The following is a 21826-nucleotide window of genomic DNA, read 5'->3' on the forward strand; positions in this document are numbered from 1 at the left end:
TCCAGGTATTTTTTGAAGTGGGTGCCTGGAGGTGTCACCTTTTATGCATGGCACAAAACGTGGTGTGAATGACCCTTAGGGATTCCCTAACCAATGGGGTAAAGGTTCCTGGGGCTAACACAACCCGCTTTGGCCATTTTCAAGATTGCCAAAATCCTTGGCCACACTAAGCATTGGCTCTGGGGAATGGGGAGGGGTCTCTCTGTGTGTACTATTGTAATCCTAGTGTCCTCCCACATCTCGTTTTAGGCAGCCCCTGTACACTCTATAAACTCAGAAATAGAATGCTGGTAAAATCAAAGCTAAGCTTTCAGCAACTAAATAGTGTATAAAAACAAAGTGTTTTGTCATTCTGCTTTCCTTCTTTGAAGTGTGCCCTAAATGTTATGCATAAAAACAAAGCAGACCTGTCGAGCAGGATGTGACATGCTAATGTCAAAGAGGATGCTCACTTTCCCACAGCTGGAGGGCACCAGTTCTGAGGCAGCTCTTTGAAGTGCTCCCAGGGTTTGGGCATAGCCCTCAGGCCAACGTGTCAAGGGAAAGACAACACCTCCCCACAACCAACAGCCATTGTCCCTGTCCTGGGAGCAGTTCCCACCTCACCACAGAGGAACCATTAAGGTGTCAGGTGGTGATTGAATACTTACAGAAAGGCCTCTAGAGGTTTTAAACAGATAAAAGGTAACCTTTCTTAAGTACCTTATCTGATACAGACTTCTAGCTGCAGATTTCTTACCTTTGAATTTCCCAGGAGTCAGACTGGATCCGGAAACTTTTTCTCTTGCGCGTTGGGTGGCTCCGTTCAGTTCCGCATGTTGTCATCGGATGTGACGTTGCGGTCACCTATGTAGGCTCCACCCAGACGTGCTGATGTCAGTTCTTTTCTTTCAGCAACAGCTAACAGAGACCTGGAGAGAGCTATCCCTTTGTGGCTTTTTGACCGGTTTTTATTTTAAGTTTTGTCAAAGAGTTTTTGTGTGTGTGTCAAGAATGACATCTAGGAAGGTAGGGTTTAAGCTGTCTGGCGCCTGTCACAATGCCATGTTGGTTACAGGCCCTCACCTAGTTTGCCTATGGTATCTGGAGCGTGACCACAGCTCCCAAGTTGTGCTCGGACTGCTGGGCCATGGCGCCAAAGGCTTTGAGGGAGTGGTTCCTAAAGTTGCTTCTGGCCCGGCAGCCGCGGTCATCTGGTACGACTTCTAGGAGGTCATGGTGCAAGTCGAGGAGAAGGTTGCGGGACGGCTCCAGGAGCCCCAAGTCCTTTTCTTCCCATTCAAGGACCTCAGGACACTCAGGAAAGAGGCACAAGAAAAAGAAGAACTCTAAACGGACTTTGACTTCGCCACGTCCATCGGCCAAAGCAACGTCTTTGGAACATTGGCGTTCGAGGCACAGCTTCGTGGAATCGATGCCAGGTCTACCTCCGCGCCTCCCTCCATTTCCGGGAGCTGCAGCAACCCCCACTCAAGTCAAGGACTTTTACTAGGCCATGCCCCCTATATTGAGCATGCTGACCCCTCCGGAGCACCTTCGAGGAGGAGGCCCCATCAGGTTCTGCGCTGGCGGCTTCATCTTCGGCTCCGATGGAGTCTCACGGATCCAACTCCAGACCGGTGCCAGTCATACCCACGCAACCTTTTCCAGCGCCCTTCATGATGCTGATGTTCCTGGCGCCGCTGGCTGCTCCAGCTCTATTATGATTCTGGAAGATCTGGAATATCGTTGCATGACACCGATTCCAGCGCCAACGGCACCCACAAGTTTCAGATTGTTGTATGAGCCTCATTTTCTGCAGCCAGGCATGGAAGAAGACTGGGGGGGGTCACTAGACCCTTGAGAACACCAATTAGAGAAGTCAATGGACTGGTATGAGGAACTAGGAGAGGCCAGTGGACTGGACACCTCTCCAGATACTGGCTTGCTCAGTCCCCCCACTGTCGCTATGGAGGAGGGAGATTTCTATGCAGTGGTGGTGCATAGGGCAGTGGAGGTCCTTGACCTCGAAACTTTCTTTGGGGGCTGTCAAGACAAACCTCTTGACTGAAGATCTTCAGCCTCTGGCTTCGACTTCTAAACCCCTCCGGCCCTTTAATGAGGTACTTGTTGATGTCCTGCTGGGAGCTTGGTCCAAGCCCAGCACAGGGGCTCCAGTAAATAGGATGATTGCCTGCCACCATCGTCTTCCACCGGGCGACCCTAGTTTCCTCAACCAACACCCCACCCCGCTCTCCCGGACAGGGAATCCTAGAGGCTGGACTAGCTTGGGACGAAGCAGTTTTCTTCCACCAGCCTGGTATTGAGGCTGGTGAACACCTCATGCTTATTGGGCCGTTTCTGGGATATGGTTGAGCAAGTGCTGCCATAGGTCTCGGAGGAGGCCCGGGCTGTCATCTCCCAAGTGGTGAAAGATGAGAGGGGCGTAGCGCAGTTTACCATTCGGTGTGGCCTGGATACGACTGACTAGCTGGGCAGAATGGTTTCATCGACACTGGCCTTAAAGCGCCACGCCTGGCTGACAACATCTGGCTTTTTGGGGGATGTCCAGGCAAACCTTATGGGCATGCCCTTTGACAGGACTTGCTCGTTTGGCGAGAAGGCATACTTCGAGTGAGCGCACTTTTTAGGACTCTTGGGCTACGGCCAAGTCCTTGGGCCTCTTGGCAAACCCTCGTCCGTTGTCTGCCATTTGCCTCTTACTTGACCATAGAAGGGGTATACCACTGCACCAGTCTGCCAGCTACTGTCTTACAGAAGCTCCCCAAGCTATGCGAGGATGTGAGCACGGGGTCTTCCAACCTAGAGGGTCTGGATGCCACAAGTCATCCGCCCCCAGTAGTTGCAACCTCAAAGCCCTCCTAGTTTTTCTGAAGGACAATGCTTGCCCAGTTGGAAGGAGAATTTAACATCATCTCCTCCACTGGCAGTCCATTACATTCTGTACTGCAGATCATTCGGAAGGGCTATGCCCTGCCTTTCCAGTCCTTTCTCCCCCAATACTACCAACATTTGAACAGCTGGTGAAGGATCACCTGTCTTTGCTCGAGAGGAAGTTATGGTTTTTTTGGCCAAAGGGGCCATAGAAAGGGTCCCGATACCATAAGATGGAAGCAGTTGTTATTCTAGCTACTTTCTGATACCCCGAAAGGACAAGGGTCTTCACCCTACTCTAGACCTATGGACCATAAATCTCTTCCTCAAGAAGGAGAAGTTCAAGATGCTCACGTTGGCTCAGGTCTTGCCTGCCCTAGATCTAGAAGACTGGTTGATAGCTCTTGACTTAAAGGATGCAAATGTTCATATTCCCATCTTGCCTGCCTACAGGTGTTACCTACAGTTCAAGGTATGCCACAAGCACTTTCAGTTCAATGTGCTGCCATTTGGCCTTATCACTGCCCCTTGAGTGTTCACTAAGGTAATGGAGGTGGTTGAAACTCAGGTTGGGGGTTTCAGGCTTCCCCTACCTTGACGATTGGCTGTTGAAGGCTGGCTCGCCCCAGGCTGTCGTCTCCCGCCTCCAGACTATGGCGAACCTTCTGCATTCGCTGGGTTTTTACTATAAATGTGCCAAGATCACACCTGACTCCCTCTCAGATGCTGTCTTTCATAGGAGCTGTTCTGGACATGCTGCAGTTTTGGGCTTATCCTCCAGAGTAGCAAGACCAGGATATTCAAGCTATGAGACCGATGTTTCAGCCTCTATCCTGGGTTTCAGTGAGACTGACTCTGGGCTTCATGGCTTCCTGCATCCTGCTAGTAAATCATGCCAGATGGCATATGTGCATTCTGCAGTGGGACCTGAAGTTCCAGTGGGCGTAGCATCAGGAAAATCTCTCCAGATCTCGGTGGGAACTGCAAAAGACCTGCAGTGGTGGATGACGAACCGGTATTGGGTCAGCGGCAGACTCCTCTTCCTTTCCCAACCAGACCTCACAGTAGTGACAGATGCATCTTTTCTGGGATGGGGCAGCCATCTGGGAGAGGTGGAGATCAAAGGTCTCTGGTCTACGGTGGAATCTGGCCGCAACATCAATTGGTTGGGGCGTTGAGCAATCTGACTAGCATTGAAGGCATTTCTTCCCTCTGTCAAAGGGAAGTTAGTACAGGTGTTCATGGACAACAACACCGTTATGTGGTACTGCAACGAGCAGGGTGGGGTCATGGACCCTTTGTCAAGAGTCCCTGTGTCTCTAAACATGGCTGGAACAGCAGAGCATAACCCTGGTGGTTCAATACCTGGCAGGTTCTCTGAACGCCAGGGTGGACAAACTCAGCCGTCGATGCCTAGCAGATCAACAGTAGTGTTTCCATTCAGAGGTGGTGCAAGGACTCTTTCTGCAGTGGGGAGAGTCTTGGTTAGATTTGTTCGCCTTTGAAAAGAGTGCGCAATTTCAGCAGTATTGCATGTTGGAGTTTCCAAGGCAGCAATCGCTTGGTGACTCTTTTCATTACAAGTAGAGCTCAGGCATACTGCACGCCTTTCCGCCCATACAGCTCCTTCCCAGAGTTCTCAAGACGATCAAGAATGACTGGGTCCAAGTAAACCTTGTGGCTCCGGACTGGGCAAGAAGAGAGTGGTATTCCGAGCTTCTGAAGAGGAAGATGAGCATCAATCCTCCAATCTGGCTGCCCGTTCGGAAGGATCCTGTGCCGCAGGAGCAGGGGAGGGTTCTCCACCAGAACCTGTCGACTCTGTGTCTTCATGGGTGGAGATTGAGTGGCGACATTTGCCCGCTTTTGACCTTCCTCCTGAAGTCTGTAATGTTATTTTAGCAGCCAGGCGTTCCTCCATAAAAACAGTATACACCTGCCGTTGGCAAAGATTTGTAAAAAATTGTATAGAGAAGTCTTTAGATCCTCTTTCTGCTTTTCTCTCTGATGTTCTTCTTTTTAGTCGCTTGCCAGTAGGACTCTGCTGTGGGCACTCTTAAGGGCTCTCTGTTTGCTTTATCCACTTTCCTGCGACTGCCTGACCAACCCTCATTGTTTAAGTTCGCTATTATAAATATGTTTCTAAAGGGGCTTGTACTTATGTTTCCCCCTTCGCCCATCATTATGCTTCACAGGGTCCTGAAGTGAGTGAACTGCAGGCCTTGTAATCCAAACCACCATATCTCACAGTGTTTCCAGACAGAGTGGTGCTTTACACTCGTGCCTCTTTCCTCCCAAAGGCAGTGACTTTATTTCATTTAGGACAGACTGTCACCATGCCCACTTTCTTTGCACCCTGCATCTCTTTTAAGAAGAGGAGCGACTCCCTGGACTGGACCCAAAAAGAGCGTTATTGTTCTATCTTGACCCCACAAAAGAGTTCCGGGTAGACGACCAACTCTTTGTGGGATATGTGAGTGTAAAGAAAGGTCGGGCAGTACAAAAACAAACTATTGCGCGCTGGGTCGTTCTCTGTATAAAAATCTGTTACGCTCTGGCTAAAAAGTAGCCTCCTGAGGGCTTATGAGCCCATTCCACCAAGGTAGAAGCTGCCAATACAGCCTTAGCTTGTGGAGTCCCAGTCCTGGACATCTGTCAGGCAGCAAAGTGGGCATCCTTGCACATGTTTGCCAAACACTACTGCCCGGACATTCAGGTCCGCAGGGATGGGCATTTCACCCGTTCGGTCCGGCAGGACTTTCTAGTCCAAAGAAAAGCTTTTGTTCGCAGCCCACCACCAGGAAGCTATGGCTTGGGTCTCTGCAGCTAGAAGTCTCTATCCGATGAATAAGTTACTTACCTTTGGTAACGCAATAGCTAGTAGAGACTAGCCTCCCTGCTCTGCGGACTAATTTTCTAGGGTCAAGGAGATTCCTTTTCAAGGCCCTAGATTTGACACGAGGTGACTACGACGTCCCATCCGATGCTGCTGACGCCACGTAGAACTGGATCGAGCCACCTGACGGTGCGCAAAGGGGGTATTGCTCAAGCAAATGTTTTTCGCAATCCACAGTGCCAACTCTTTGAGCAGTTTTATTCCTGTATAGAAAGTGTCCATATAAAAGAGTGATTTAACAAGGTCACACACAATCTTGTCATTAGTTCTTAACGAGGAAGGACAACAAACAGGGTAAGTACAGGAGTCCTTCCCAGTATACATCAGGCTGTATACTTAACCAGTAGAAATCTTGCAGCGCATATAAACAACAATGCCTTTCTAAACTTTCACACTTGATACATACTGCCTTATTAGCAACTACCCTTTTTAAGAGAGCAAAGACTCATCACCTGCTAAATGATGCCCTGTACTTTGAATCCCGGGAAACTTTGCTGAGAAATGTTCTTGACTGGGAATTTTGAACAATCTGTCATGACCTAGATGGTTCTTTGGCAGTGCTGCAAAAGTATCATTGTAATGCAGCATACATTGCAGAATTGTCTCAGCTTATGTGAGCTGAAAAGCTGTGTGTTGCCCTTACAGGGAGAAGAGACCAGTAGACTGTACTTATGGTTTGCACAATATTCCCATGAAAAGTGATGTGAGAGTCCTCATGTATGCCGTGGCACGTGGTGCCTCCAACCTCCATCAAAAATGTTTAGCACGAAAATTTGTTTGGCTTTGCTGCATATTTTTCTCAATAAATGGGCCATCCACAAAAAATTGTAATTAATCAATCGGTAACACAATTGCTATATCAACGTCAGAGCCAGCATTTCCAGTGAAAGAAGGAATTGTAACCTGGAAGTTATTGGGGCGGTGTGGGGTTGCCAGATGAAGACCCTTTTGCTCTGCGCAGCACACTTATGTGTTCTGGATTGTACTTCACTTCCAGTCCCTCTGTGGCACCAATATTACTTGTGAAGGGACATTATGTCTGCCTGGGTATGTGGCGTGGCCATGCTGTTCACATTCACTTGAAGAGGAGTCATCATCCTCTGATGGAGCGCCACCATTTGAAAAAGCACTTCCAGACTGAGATCCATAATCCCCAGCCTGGATGCAGTGTTAGTATCTGATCTGACCTCAGATAATTCCTTCATTATTTGACTTAAGGCCTCTGCGTCAGTTATCCAGTGTGAGTGAGGCTTTGTCTGTTTTGTTTAGGAAAAAAATATTCCGCAATACCGTGTGCTAGGCAGGATGCAGAGGAACTGGTAGAAATGTGTACATGCTGCGAATAGTGAAAAGTGTGAGTGTGTGTGAGCAGATACTAAGAATGCACTACAGGGCAGGTGAAGGTCGGTTGCAAAAGTTTTGAAAAGATTCAGCAAACGGCTAAATCAGCTAGAATGTCAGTGGTACAAATAAATGAAAGCGTAGGCCAGACTGGTCCAGGAAAACGGGAATTTGGAGAACATATAAAGAATTTTTTTAAAAAAAATACTTCAAATAGAAACACACACACACACACATCCAAAAGGCAACCCAGACTACAATCATAAAACATTAGAAAGCAACAAAGATAACTGTACAGGTGATAATTAGACCGCAAATCCTTCTTTGGCCGTGAACTACAGGGTGCTTTCAGAACAGGATTACAAAGAAATCATGGACCATATGCCAGGGGCCCCAAATAACACACACTAGTGCCGAATTCCTGCTGTGGTTATCGTGAGTCCAGTCACGATTCCCGAGGAGGAATATTTTGCAGAGGGGCACCATTGGAAAAGGAAGACTACTCCCTTCTCAATGGTACCCCTGTTTGCACTATATCTGCCTTTGCAATTCACTGGGTCTCACGTTTGCTCGAATTAGAGCTGTTGGAGTTGTAAATTCCTAACTGGACATTTCTTGCCACATAAATTGAAAATGAAAAGTGTAACAGTTGACATAAGCGAGCCGATTCAGTCAAACATATCAGAAAACCCACAATTATCCATGTAGTAGGGTCGGTGTCCAAGGCGGTAACAAACTGCCCCAAGGAGGGACAAATGTAAAGCATTTACCAATGATAATAAAGGATTTTTGAAAGGCAAGCCCACGAACGAGTGAAAGTGATGGGTGTGGTTAAAAGCCCACAATACTTACAACAGGTCAAAGTGCTTGCATGCTCGACCTGAAAATAATAACAATTAGATTGTTCATGTTCATTCAGAATACACTGCCACTAATAACAGAACATTGAGGCATGGTGTGCACTGAAAATGGGGCACAGAAAGCACTCACGGATATGCTTAATTTTGATAGGAAGACCCTGATTAGCCCTGAGAAACACTGACACATCACACTTGGGCAAAGAGACACTGATCTGTACATTGAGCTAAAAACACAGACTCTCTGAACAGATACAGGCGGATGTTGGAAGGCAGGAAGATCCAACCCCTTACAGTCTCTAACAAAGGGGATACCCATCAACCAACATTCTAATGCAAACAAAGCCTAGAACTCATTGGTAGGACACTAGCCCACCCTTTCCAAATACCAAACAAACTAATCTTGTTTCAGTCTCGCAAGAGATGAGCAGATTAAGGGGCAGGTGTATAAAGAATGGATTTGGTTAAATTGATCACAAATTGCACACCAACTTTTACCAAATCCTTTCTGTTTTTGCAGCTGACCTGTATAATAGGTCAGTTTGCAAAAACCCGAATTGTAGTGGTTTGCAATTCGACCTACTTCATGAATATTAATGAGGTAGGTCACAAATTGTGACTCTCTACGATTCACAACCATCACAGAGGAGATGACCTGCTGAAGTTGGCAGACCGCCATGTCTGTGATTGGTTTTGAAATAAAGTGTTTTTGAAAAGTTTAAATAACTGTTTTTAAGAGTAGGCAGTGGTCTATGGGACTACTCCTTACTCTTAAAAATGTTTTTGTCACATTCACGAAGTGGAAGGGGTCCCTCATTTGCAAATGGATTAATATTAATGTTTTGCACCTGGATTTTGGTTACAAAAACTAACACATTTCATACTGAATCAGCATTTGGAAAGGACACCCTAAACATGGCTCTCACAAATACTGATTCAATATCTGGTCACAAACACAAATTACAGTTCGAGAACATGTTACAGAATCATAATTTGTGCTTCACACATACATAAAAATATTTTTGTGGTTGCAAATGTTCGTATTCTGTGAATGCAAAAATGCTTTGTATATATAGCCTTTGCTTTTTTTTAATGAAATTGTTTGTATTGACAGTTATCCTTTAAGAAACATTGACATAATACATCAGATCACACCAAAATCTCCGACAGGATGCCACAATTTGCTCAACCTCCCACTGTCAAAGAGGGAAAACATCTCCATTCTTATGGGGAACAAAAGTACAATATAATTAATGCTTACCACACCCCCCTGCATACCCCCCACATCAGCTACTGCTGAAGGCACCCTCAGAAGGAGAGAATACACATTTACCAATCCATAAGAAAAGGAAAAAATGAACAGCCATAACATAAAAAACTAACATCAACTCTTTGTGTCCTGTATTCCTGCCATGTATGTTATATAAGCGGGGTTTAGGGTCCAGAAGGATAAGTGTACTGAGGGCCCCAAGACACATCTCCCCCATTCCTCCCCTGAATAGCCCCACCTGCACTGGACCCTATACGTGGAAAAGATGCAGTGCCCTAAGACGTGGACTACAGGTAGTGAGCAGGTCGCCCTTGGACAGGAACCTTACCAGGGGATCCCAAATATAGTCAAAACTTCTTTGCAAATTATCCAACTTGTCTGCTAAGCGCTCCATAGCAAGCCCCCGCCAGAGTCTGGCATACCACAATGTCAACAGGGGCGAATCTTTTTTCTTCCAGTATGATGCAAGGACAGTCTTAGCTGCCCCCAATGCCAACCAAAGGATAGATCGCTCGCCGTGTGTTTGATGTTGCAGCTCAGGAGCACGCAGACCCAACAAAACATGGGCCGGTGATGTAGGAATAGGGTACCCTAGAATCTCTTTTAGATGTGACAGGATTTCTTTCCAAAAGGGCTTAATAACGGAACAGTCCCAACATATGTGCCTGAAATCTCCCAACATCCCGCACCCACGCCAACATCTATCAGATGTCTGAGGAAAGAGTTTCTTAAGCTTCTCCGGGTACAGATACCAATTATAAAGAAGTTTATAATGAGCTGCCCTGGTCCCCATAGAGTGATTATATTTGACTATATCCTGAAATAATCGTGCCCAGAGTCCTTCCTCAACTGGGCCATCCAGCGTCCACTCCCAAAACTCCATATGACATGGAACATACTGTTGTTGTGCTGATAACAATAATTTGTATATTGTGGAAATGCTGCCCCGCTTCAATCTCCCCTGTTGAACAAATCTCTCAATAGGAAGAAGCTCCCTGGTGGCCGCCTCTCTCATATGAGGCTGAGTAACCCAATGGAGTAACTGATTATAATGGAAGCGCTCGAAGCTGGGAAGATGGAAGTCCCTACAGCAATTTTCGAAGGTGCGCACCTGATCCCCATGGAAGAGATCAGAAATCGTAAGACACCCCCCTCCCTCCACCTATGAAAGGGTCCCATTGTGGCTCCAGGAGGGAAGGCCACATTAAAATGAATTGGGGTATGTGGTGAGGGGAAGGTCGTGAGGCGGAGGGCATGTGTCACCTTGTACCACACCTTAAGGGTAGTAGCCGTGGGGGTGCTAAGATATGCATTTTTCGGACGCTCCTCCCTAGGTTTCCACAACACATTCTACAATGTCCTCCCTGTCACCACCCTATCCATATGCAACCACAGTTTATCTGATTACCGAAGAGACCACTCCGTGATAACCCGGAGTTGAGCTGCTCTGTAATATAGTAAAAAATCCAGGAGAGCAAGCCCGCGTTAGCAATTTGTTAGAGAGCCGAGCTCTTGTGTTCTGGCAAAAAAACTGAGTACACACCTGGCGTAGTTCAGTAAAATAATCTTGGGGAATATCAATAGATAGGATTTGGAACAAGTATAACAGCCACGGAAGAACCGTCATCTTAATAGTATTAATGCGGCCCAGCCAAGAGTGCCACAGGATGGAACATCTCCTAAAATCAGTACACAGTGTCTTAAGGGATGGCGGAAAATTTGCCTTAAAGAGGTCTGACACCCTAGGAGTGAGCCGAACTCCCAGGTACAAGATGTCCTTCTCAGCCAGAGCAAATGGAGAAGAGGAGGCTACCACACTCATTTCTGCAGCAGGCACCATTAAATTAAGGATATAGGATTTCCCTTTATTCACTTTAAAGTCCACTGCCTGCTCAAAGAGACTCAGTTCTTCTAATATTGCGCGAACAGTTTGGTGCGGATTAGTGATATAAAGGAGAACGTCATCCGCAAACAGAGAAATCTTGTGTTGATCCGAACCAAATTGAATACCCTGAACACTCGGGTCTGCCATTATCCACGCTGCCAGGGGTTCCACGCTGTAGGAGGCTGGACTGGCTTGTAGTGAGTACCAAGGGGTACTTACACCTTGCACCAGGCCCAGGTATCCCTTATTAGTGTATAGGGTGTCTAGCAGCTTAGGCTGATAGATAATGGTAGCTTAGCAGAGCAGCTTAGGCTGAACTAGGAGACGAGTGAAGCTCCTACAGTACCACAAGTGTCATATGCACAATATCATAAGAAAACACAATACACAGATATACTAAAAATAAAGGTACTTTATTTTTATGACAATATGCCAAAAGTATCTCAGTGAGTACCCTCAGTATGAGGATAGCAAATATACACAAGATATATGTACACAATACCAAAATATGCAGTAATAGTATTAGAAAACAGTGCAAACAATGTATAGTTACAATAGGATGCAATGGGGACACATAGGGATAGGGGCAACACAAACCATATACTCCAAAAGTGGAATGCGAACCACGAATGGACCCCAAACCTATGTGACCTTGTAGAGGGTCGCTGGGACTGTAAGAAAACAGTTAGGGTTTGAAAAATAGCCCACCCCAAGACCCTGAAAAGTGAGTGCAAAGTGCACTAAAGTTCCCCAAAGGACATAGAAGTCGTGATAGGGGAATTCTGCAGGAAAGACACAAATCAGCAATGCAACAACGATGGATTTCCAAACGAGGGTACCTGTGGAACAAGGGGACCAAGTCCAAAAGTCACAAGCAAGTCAGAGATGGGCAGATGCCCAGGAAATGCCAGCTGTGGGTGCAAAGAAGCTGCTACTGGACAGTAGAAGCTGAAGATTCTGCAGGAACGACTAGGGCTAGGAACTTCCCCTTTGGAGGACGGATCCCTCACGCCGTGGAGAGTCGTGCAGAAGTGTTTTCCTGAAGAAAGACCGCCAACAAGCCTTGCTAACTGCAAATCGTGCGGTTAGGGTTTTTGGATGCTGCTGTGGCCCAGGAGGGACCAGGATGTCGCCAATTGCGTCTGGGGACAGAGGGGGCGTCGAGCAATACAAGGAGCCCTCTCAGAAGCAGGCAGCACCCGCAGAAGTGCCGGAACAGCCACTACGAAGTGGAGTGAAACGGTGCTCACCCGAAGTTGCCGGAGGACAACTTAGGAGGTCGAGCAATGCAGGTTAGAGTGCCGTGGACCCAGGCTGGACTGTGCACAAAGGATTTCCGCCGGAAGTGCACGGAGGCCGGAGTAGCTGCAAAAGTCACGGTTCCCAGCAATGCAGTCTGGCGTGGGGAGGCAAGGACTTACCTCCACCAAACTTGGACTGAAGAGTCACTGGACTGTGGGAGTCACTTGGACAGAGTTGCTGGATTCAAGGGACCTCGCTCGTCGTGCTGAGAGGAGACCCAGGGTACCGGTGATGCAGTTCTTTGGTGCCTGCGGTTGCAGGGGGACGATTCCGTCGACCCACGGGAGATTTCTTCGGAGCTTCTAGTGCAGAGAGGAGGCAGACTACCCCCACAGCATGCACCACCAGGAAAACAGTTGAGAAGGCGGCAGGATCAGCGTTACAGAGTTGCAGTAGTCGTCTTTGCTACTTTGTTGCAGTTTTGCAGGCTTCCAGCGCGGTCAGCAGTCGATTCCTTGGCAGAAGGTGAAGAGAGAGATGCAGAGGAACTCGGATGAGCTCTTGCATTCGTTATCTAAAGAATTCCCCAAAGCAGAGACCCTAAATAGCCAGAAAATAGGGTTTGGCTACCTAGGAGAGAGGATAGGCTAGCAACACCTGAAGGAGCCTATCAGAAGGAGTCTCTGACGTCACCTGCTGGCACTGGCCACTCAGAGCAGTCCAGTGTGCCAGCAGCACCTCTGTTTCCAAGATGGCAGAGGTCTGGAGCACACTGGAGGAGCTCTGGGCACCTCCCAGGGGAGGTGCAGGTCAGGGGAGTGGTCACTCCCCTTTCCTTTGTCCAGTTTCGCGCCAGAGCAGGGCTGAGGGGTCCCTGAACCGGTGTAGACTAGCTTATGCAGAAATGGGCACCATGTGTGCCCATGAAAGCATTTCCAGAGGCTGGGGGAGGCTACTCCTCCCCTGCCTTCACACCATTTTCCAAAGGGAGAGGGTGTAACACCCTCTCTCTGAGGAAGTCCTTTGTTCTGCCTTCTTGGGCCAAGCCTGGCTGGACCCCAGGAGGGCAGAAACCTGTCTGAGGGGTTGGCAGCAGCAGCAGCTGCAGTGAAACTCCTGAAAAGGCAGTTTGGCAGTACCCGGGTCTGTGCTACAGACCCGTGGGATCATGGGATTGTGCCAACAATGCCAGAATGGCATAGAGGGGGCAATTCCATGATCTTAGACATGTTACATGGCCATATTCGGAGTTACCATTGTGAAGCTACATATAGGTAGTGACCTATATGTAGTGCACGCATGTAATGGTGTCCCCGCACTCACAAAGTCCGGGGAATTGGCCCTGAACAATGTGGGGGCACCTTGGCTAGTGCCAGGGTGCCCACACACTAAGTAACTTAGCACCCTACCTTTACCAGGTAAAGGTTAGACATATAGGTGATTTATAAGTTACTTAAGTGCAGTGTAAAATGGCTGTGAAATAACATGGACGTTATTTCACTCAGGCTGCAGTGGCAGGCCTGTGTAAGAATTGTCAGAGCTCCCTATGGGTGGCAAAAGAAATGCTGCAGCCCATAGGGATCTCCTGGAACCCCAATACCTTGGGTACCTCAGTACCATATACTAGGGAATTATAAGGGTGTTCCAGTAAGCCAATGTAAATTGGTAAAATTGGTCACTAGCCTGTTAGTGACAATTTGAAAGAAATGAGAGAGCATAACCCCTGAGCTTCTGATTAGCAGAGCCTCAGTGAGACAGTTAGTCATAACACAGGTAACACATTCAGGCACACTTATGAGCACTGGGGCCCTGGCTGGTAGGTCCCAGTGACACATACAACTAAAACAACATATATACAGTGAAAAATGGGGGTAACATGCCAGGCAAGATGGTACTTTCCTACACACGCTTAGCGCAAAAAGCAACAGAGAGCGGGCAACCCTGCCGGGTCCCCCTGGACAAGTCAAAGAATTCCAAGCTCACTCCATTAACACAAATCCGTGACCGAGGGTCCGAGTAGTTACTCATCACCATAGCGATGAACTGGTCCCCACACCCAAAGAGCCAAAGAGTGGCCACTAAAAAGGACCATTCCACCCGGTCGAAAGCCTTCTCCGTGTCTAGCGCCAATAAAATAGCTGGGACCTGCTTCTTCTCTACCTTTTCCATTAGATGGATAGCCCTTCTCACATTGTCATGGGCTTGCCGACCTTTGATAAAACCCAGCTGATCTGGATGTACCAAATCCGGCAACATTCCTTCCAATCGCCATGCCAATATTTTAGTATACAACTTGGCATCAAGATTGAGTAGGGCAATGGGCCGGTAGTATGCACATAACTGGGGATCCTTCCCTTCTTTAGGAATAAGTGAGATCAGAGCTTCCCTCATAGTAGGGGAGAGTGTGTGCTCAGATCGTATGAAATTAAATAGCGCAGTTAAGTGTAGGACAAGCTCAGCCCTGAAAGTTCTATAGAAGTGCACTGAGAAGCCATCAGGACCCAGAGCCTTGTGCAAGGGAAAGGGAGTCAATAGCCTCTCTTACTTCTTCTAGAGTGAACGGAGCTTCTAAGATTTTATTAGTTTCTGGAGTGACCTGCGGGAGCTGAACATGTCTTAAATAACTCTCCTGGGCAAATAGTGCAAGATGACCAAGGCACACAGAGGTGCAAAGTCCAGCAAAGTATGTAGGAAAAGGTATCCCTGGTAGTGTGAATCCAGAAGCGGAGAAATAAGCGCTGTTTCCAAGTTGGTGTTCAGCAGTGTTGTTTATTCACAGACAAAGTTTGTCGTAGATAAGATTCGTCTTGCAGAAAAACAGCCAACACGTGTTTCGTCACACAAGTGACTTTATCAAGGCTGGGCTCGTACGGCCAAGGAAAATTTAACAATGACCAGAATGTAGGTAAGTAGTAGTAGTATCCTAAGTTAGGCAAGGACAGTAAACATTGGTACGGTAGTCAAATGTAGAGACGGGATGGCCCTGATAAGCCTCCAAAATTGGTCCTGACCTGGTTAGAGCAACGAGGCACAAAGGTCCGTCCGGAAAAACGCGTCACCTTCACCGCCACTACCCTTGTAAACTCTCCTGGGCAGTCAAACTTGGATTGTCCGAGGTATACAAGCGAGTATAGAAGTCCCTGAACACTCGCGCTTTCTCCTCTTCAGAGTGGTAATCCCCGGTTTCGTCCCGTATTTGCGCAATGTAGCCGTTGGATTGCCTAACCCATAGTTGCCTCGCCAAGAGGGGATTCATTCTGTTCCCCCCATCATAGTGGGACCTCCGGAGCCGAAGCAGGGCCATCTCCGCCCTATTCATATAAATAGACTGTAGTTTACCCTTTATGGAGGTTACCTTCTTCTGACTGCCATGGGTGCGAAAGCTTATGTATCCCCTCAGCTTCCTGCAGTGCCTCCTTTAAGCCCAATCACTCTTCAGTTTGTAGCCGATACAATGATGTCGCTAAGGAAATACAAGTGCCCATGATGACAGCTTTGAATGCATCCTAAATGAAAGGAAGAGGGGGATCACTGGGCAATTATTCTGAAAGAACTTCTTGATAGCTCTCCGCAGCTCATCTCTAGTCATGGTGCCTCTAGTTAGGACATGTGGGAAATACCAGCGCCCCCTCCTAGTGTGTGTCATAGTCCACTCCAAGCTCACCTCCACCGGGACATGGTCGGAGATGACTATCGGGTGCATAGTGGCCTCCCGAAGGAGCTGCCTCAGAGTTAGACTCATGAAAACATAATCAATCCGAGAATAAGACCTATGAGAATGGGAAAAAAGATATAGTCCTTTGCAGTAGGGTGATAGGCGTGCCAAGCGTCAAAAAGACCCAGCCTATGAAATGCCGTTTTAACGGATTTGGTAAAGCTGCTAGTAGGCGATCTCTGAGGGTGTGTCGTATCTTGAGAGGCATCCCAAATCAGATTAAAATCCCCCATGAGCACTATCTCACCCTCTGCAAAGCCCCCCAATACATCCAAAAAGTGCAAAAGGAACGGAGAATGGACACTATTAGGTGCATAGAGGGTAGCTATCGTACAGACCCGTCCTCCCAGGGTCCCCTTTACCAACAAATACCTACCCCCTTTATCCAATTGTGACTCCGAGAGCTGAAAACACATCGACCTATGAAACACCAGGACTACCCCACAGTGTTTTGTTATCACAGATGCCGTAACAATTTGCGGCAAGTGTCTATGCTGCAACCTATGGTCGTCACCTTTCTTGAGATGTGTTTCCTGTAATGCCACTATATCATACTGGTGATCATCAAAGAATTTCCGCAATTGTGATTGATTATTTGGCGAGTCCAGCCCCTTTACGTTCCAGGTTAAAAAGTGCACCATTATACCAAATGAGCTAGGGGATGCTCACTTGTGCACATGCCTAACCAATCAGGTAATCTCAAAACCCCTGTACCACAGTTCCCTCCCTCACCCCACCCCCTCCCTCCCCCCCTTCCATTTTGCCAAAAGGAATAGGGACAAAAAACAATAAGCAAACAACAAACTGAAAAACTCAAAACCAAACATCAGAACGCCTACGAGTCTCTCACAAGGCAGCAGAATACTCTGCAAACTTTCCATGATCTAGAGGGGGAGTCCATCCGTGCCCACCCCCCCCCCCCCCCCCCCCCCCGAAACGCCCCCAACAGAAGGTCTCATGAAGTCTGGAATATAGAAGCTCATCATTGACCCAGAAGGAGCGACAAGAGCACCGTCGCAAAGATGTTCTGTCCATTAGTAAACTGCCAAACCCCCTGGGACCAAAATGTCTCCCTTGTTGAAATAGACCAGCACTGCCCCTCTTGGAAAGCGGACATCGTCTCCCCCCGGAGCCACCTACAAAGAGGGACACAGGCTACTCCCTGGAGGCCCTCCTCCTCCTCGGCAGCCTCCAACCATCTCCTCCCTGAGACACAGCGGAAGTTTCCCGGAGGTGCACCGTCTCCTGCCTCGCACTGCCATTATCTCCACCTTTCTCCTGTAGACCCAACACTGCCACCGCCTCTCTGCATTCCACAAAATGATACGGTTTGTTGTTAAGTTCAAAGGCAATGCCAAATGGAAATGTCCACCGGTACCGTATGTTCTGCACATTCAACTCATCCGTGATCCCACGAAAGCGCAATCGTCGTTGCAGTGTGGCTGGAGCAATGTCCTGAAGCAGTCTACATTGAGCACCTTGAAAAGACACCACATCTTGACGTCTCGCCCTCTGGAGTCTGCGCTCTTTACCTTAAAGGAATTCAATTTCACCAGTATATCCCGGGGTCTCTTATTTTCATTGGCGGGACTGATTCCCACCCTGTGCACCCTTTCGATCTACACCTCGGGATGGTTAACGCCTAAAGGTTACTAGAAAAGGCCCACCACAAACGCTTCCAAGTCCGGGCCCTCACTGCCCTTCTCCACCCCCCCGGACTCTAATGTTGTCTCACCGAGACCGATTTTCCAAATCCTCGGATTTAACAAGCGATCACTGGAGTTGCGATTTAAGTTGCACAACCTCCTGCTCCATCGGGCTTACTTGTTGTTTTATCTCTTGGACCTGGGTCTCAAGGTCTAACGTGCGGGTCCCCACCGAGTCCACATCCACTTGGAGAGAGGTCAGGCGGCCAGTAACATCAGATTGAAGCGCCTCCAGTGCTGACTTCAAATCAGCCGTGAGCTCCTCTCGCAATTCCAGATTAAAGGTGCGGAGAGAGGCCAGTAGGTCGTCCTCAGTGAGTGCCATGTTGCCAGGTTTCTGCGACACAGGAGCCTCCCCTTTAGTCAGCGTAAAAAAATCTGAGACCTTAGATTGTGGTTTCTTCTGAGGCATAAGCGCCTAGTAGCTCTCACTCCCCCTAATGATCCTCGGGCCTATGACGAACGCTGCTCCTTCAGTTAGAACCAGTTAAAGCTTGCTAGGACATAGCTCTCACCATAAAAAAACAAACACAAAATAAAGAGCCAGTGGCAGGCAGAGTCAAAAATCAGCACCCAGAGGCAAGACCAGTGGATCAATCCTCCAACACATGCTCCTGGCTGGCCATCTCCAAGAAAGTTCCAGAGAGATGGGTAGCAGTCGCCATCTTGGGGTCAGACATCGAGGACAGACAGGCCCCAATCCCCCCAAAAAATGTTGGCCCCAACATTCAAGCTGCCGGGGGCCTACCGTCTTCTTCCCTCCCCAGGGTCCATATGGGGGGGGGGGCAGCCGGGGCCCTCGCCACTGCTCCCGGACAAAACGCTGCATCGGGCCTCCTCGTCTTCTCCCCTGAACAAGCGCCAGTAATAATGTGCTGCAAAGGCGGGTGCGCGTCATCACCCATGCGGGCGCTCAAGAAAAATAAGGGGGCTCCCCACTTCAGGCCGCGCCTCCTCCGACCGCGGCCTCACATCCCACCTTGGGGGTCCCCCTCACCTCGTCCAGGGACTCCCCCCTAGTGCGTGGCGGCCAGGTCTCCGCCACGGCCGAGGCGTGTTCCAGGCCACCCGCGGGAGTGCGGGCAGCAATCTCCCTAGGGAGCCCTGCAGCGAGCCCGCTCGCATCCTTGGGCTCACCACATCACCGGGGGGCCGTTTACTCCGCGGCTCCCCCCAGACACGGCTGACAAGGGGTCCGAAGGTACGCGCGGTCGCGGAGCCTCCGGGCTTCACGACCTGTCGGCCATGTTGGCTGGCCCCTAGCCTTTGCTTTTTATGGCACAGAAAGCTTCAGATTCGCATCCTTCCTAAAGAACGTCACTTAAAATGACTTACTCTTAAAATATGTTATACTCCAGTTAAGAAGGGACATTTCTTGTGGAGGGGAGTCAACATCCCATTCACCCCACTGTTTGGAAAGCGTGTCCTCCAACTCCAAGTTTAAGGTCTGATTGTACCTTACTTCATTTGACATATATGAACACCCCTAACAATGAGATAATGCTAAATATAAAAATGAGCAGAGAAAATAATATAATTGCCAACAAAACTGCACGCTTTCACTTTTTATTAAGAAATATGACTCATACATTCCACTTAGCACTGGGAATTTCGTTTAAAAAACTAAAAAGTAAGCCCTAGCCTGTGCTAATAATATTTTCTTCACTGAAATGCAACATTAGAGCCAGACTGTTAATCCAACATTTGTTTGGTTTTATATGTAAAATGCACGTACTTGCAAACTGCATGCATTGACGTTTTCATGACTGCCTCTGTGTCAAGCTGCTGTTTTACGTCTTGCTTAACGTGGCCATATGTTTAGAGATTCCTTTTGTTAAATAGAAGAAAGGAGTGACTGGAGGTGCTCCGCTCTGCTAAACTGCTAATACTTGAGCAGGTTTACTCGACTGATGTATGTTTATAGTACTGTTTCACACTAACGAGAGTCGAAAACCATGCCTAGCTCTGTAGATTACTGAATAATCGAATTGTTTGATTTCTGCAAAACAATCAAATGGAGGAAAAGAGTAAAATGGTTGTGTACTATTCACATTCCATGAGGTGTGTAAAAATAATTTTACTATCAAAATTTCATCCTTAAGGAATAGAACGTTGTGCCTTATCGTACTTTCATTGCTTCACTGAGTGTCCCAAGAAAAGCCATAGCTGCAATTAAAAAGAAAAATCACAAGTCCTTGAGGAGAGACAAGATGCTCTACCTCGAATTGTGTAAACGTCCGAACAGAAATTGGAAAAAAAAGGCAGGAAAAGTATTTTCTTTTTATTTTAACAGAACGAAAAGTCTTGCAAGCATTCTTGCCTTGCATTTCAAGGAGCAGAGCAGCCTGAAAAGATTTATGGCCCCAATAAAGGAGGTAAGCAATGCCCTTTGTGCGATGTCTTGAGTGCTTGCAGGGAGAGACCCTGGAGAGAGACTCAGATGCAATGCAAGGCTAAGCAAGTTTCACATCATTACTTCTAGGTTTAGCTACATTCTACCAGAAAGGGAATATTGTGGCTTTTGTGAGCAGTGAGCTAAACAACCGGGTGTTTCTTTTGTAAAATAAGCTTATTGTTTAAGCCAGAAGTAAATGAGGACAGCACTGGATTAAAGCCCAAACAAATGTCAGTGAGATGGGATGGGAGGAAATGCTGCAATAAAACGCAGGCAGCTATCAGCCTAAAAGACCCACAGAGAAAAGGGAGCACCAAAGAAATGTCAAAAATAGTCTTTCACAGCAACAGATAAAGAAACCAAAGTGGAACAATACAGTAGTTGGTCACTGCTCTGAAACAGAAAAAGGAGGGAGAAAAAGGCAGAACTGACCACTAGTGAGCAAGAATTTTTAAAGGGCACTGCAGCCAACAAATGAAATCGCTTAAGTCATAAGAAGTATACCAAAAGTATATACGAGGTCGAACATTTATGCTTGACCTAAAAAGCTGCTGCAGTTTAGCTTTCCCAAGGATGCCTATTTGTGAGGACCGCGTCCACATCGGACCTCCAGGGAAGAGAACACTGTATCTTACTGTGCTATCAGTTCATTTTTAAATATATGGTTGATAAAATTAATATATTTTACAGTGTGTGTTTGAGCTCTGTTACTTTGCAGCTTCAACCCTTGTGATCCAGGTAGGACTACTTAGGAATTGGTAATCCTGTTGAAAAAATCTTGTTATGTCATCGAAAGGGACAGGCACAGGACAAAAGAGCAGATTTAATGTTAAAAGACTGCATTTCAATAATTTAAACAGATACATGAAGAAATATACATCCCTACACTTTGTAAAAACGTTGTTGAAGGTAGGTTTTTCTTTGCTTTAAAGAGTTGTGTAAATTTTAGCGAAAAGATAACTTGAAATGCACTTACTTAAGATGAACTTCATTACAGATGGAAATTGATTTAAAAGACCAGGTGGTTATTTTGGATGAAGCTCACAACATTGAAGACTCCGCTCGGGAGGCAGCAAGCTACAGTGTCACAGAAGCCCAGCTCATAGACACACGAGAGGAAATTGAAACTATGGTGAAATACAACATCCGATGTGACGACCATTTGCCTCTCTTGGCTGTGTGCTGCAGTTTAACAAAGTAAGGAGAGTGGAAGTATTGGCGACCGGGTGATGTTTTGTACCTCATGCATCTTGTCTTAAATTTAATTGACATTCACACTCAAAGTAATTGAAAATAAGTCATACCATAGATCTGCTGTGTTGTTCTGTGACTTTAAGGTATTCATCCCCTTTCTGCTGGACAAAGGAAGACTTTCTAATAATGTTTTGTGCGTCAGGCACCCCAAATATTTTTGGCTTGAGAGCAGTAGGGTCTCACTGATAGACATCTCATGTTTAGAGACCTTACTTGTTTGTAAGCGGAATCTGTTATAGATTCACATACTTTGATAATCTTGCCCTGTACTGCTCGGGTCGTAAATGTCCATATGTATGGTCAAAGCTTTCAAGAGTGTGGGAGTTAACTTGGAAGTGTCTATAATGAGAATCCTCTGTGAAGGGTCGCTGTATCCAACAACTCCTCGTGC

General features: G+C 47.3%; 1 protein-coding gene across 5 annotated transcripts in view; it reads left to right on the plus strand.

The window, feature by feature from the left end:
• Window positions 1-21826, plus strand: part of BRIP1 (BRCA1 interacting DNA helicase 1) — a 967251-nt gene that overhangs the window by 517940 nt on the left and 427485 nt on the right. For all 5 annotated transcript variants that reach the window (XR_011201660.1, XM_069226443.1, XM_069226446.1 and 2 more), the window contains one exon: window positions 21179-21378. Coding sequence is in view for 4 of the 5 variants with exons in the window: in XM_069226443.1 (XP_069082544.1) it covers window positions 21179-21378 (200 nt within the window). In the remaining variant the exon portion in view is untranslated. The remainder of the gene's footprint in view (window positions 1-21178; window positions 21379-21826) is intronic.

This window comes from Pleurodeles waltl, chromosome 3_1 (genome assembly GCF_031143425.1).
Source record: "Pleurodeles waltl isolate 20211129_DDA chromosome 3_1, aPleWal1.hap1.20221129, whole genome shotgun sequence".
Lineage (NCBI taxonomy): Eukaryota > Metazoa > Chordata > Amphibia > Caudata > Salamandridae > Pleurodeles > Pleurodeles waltl.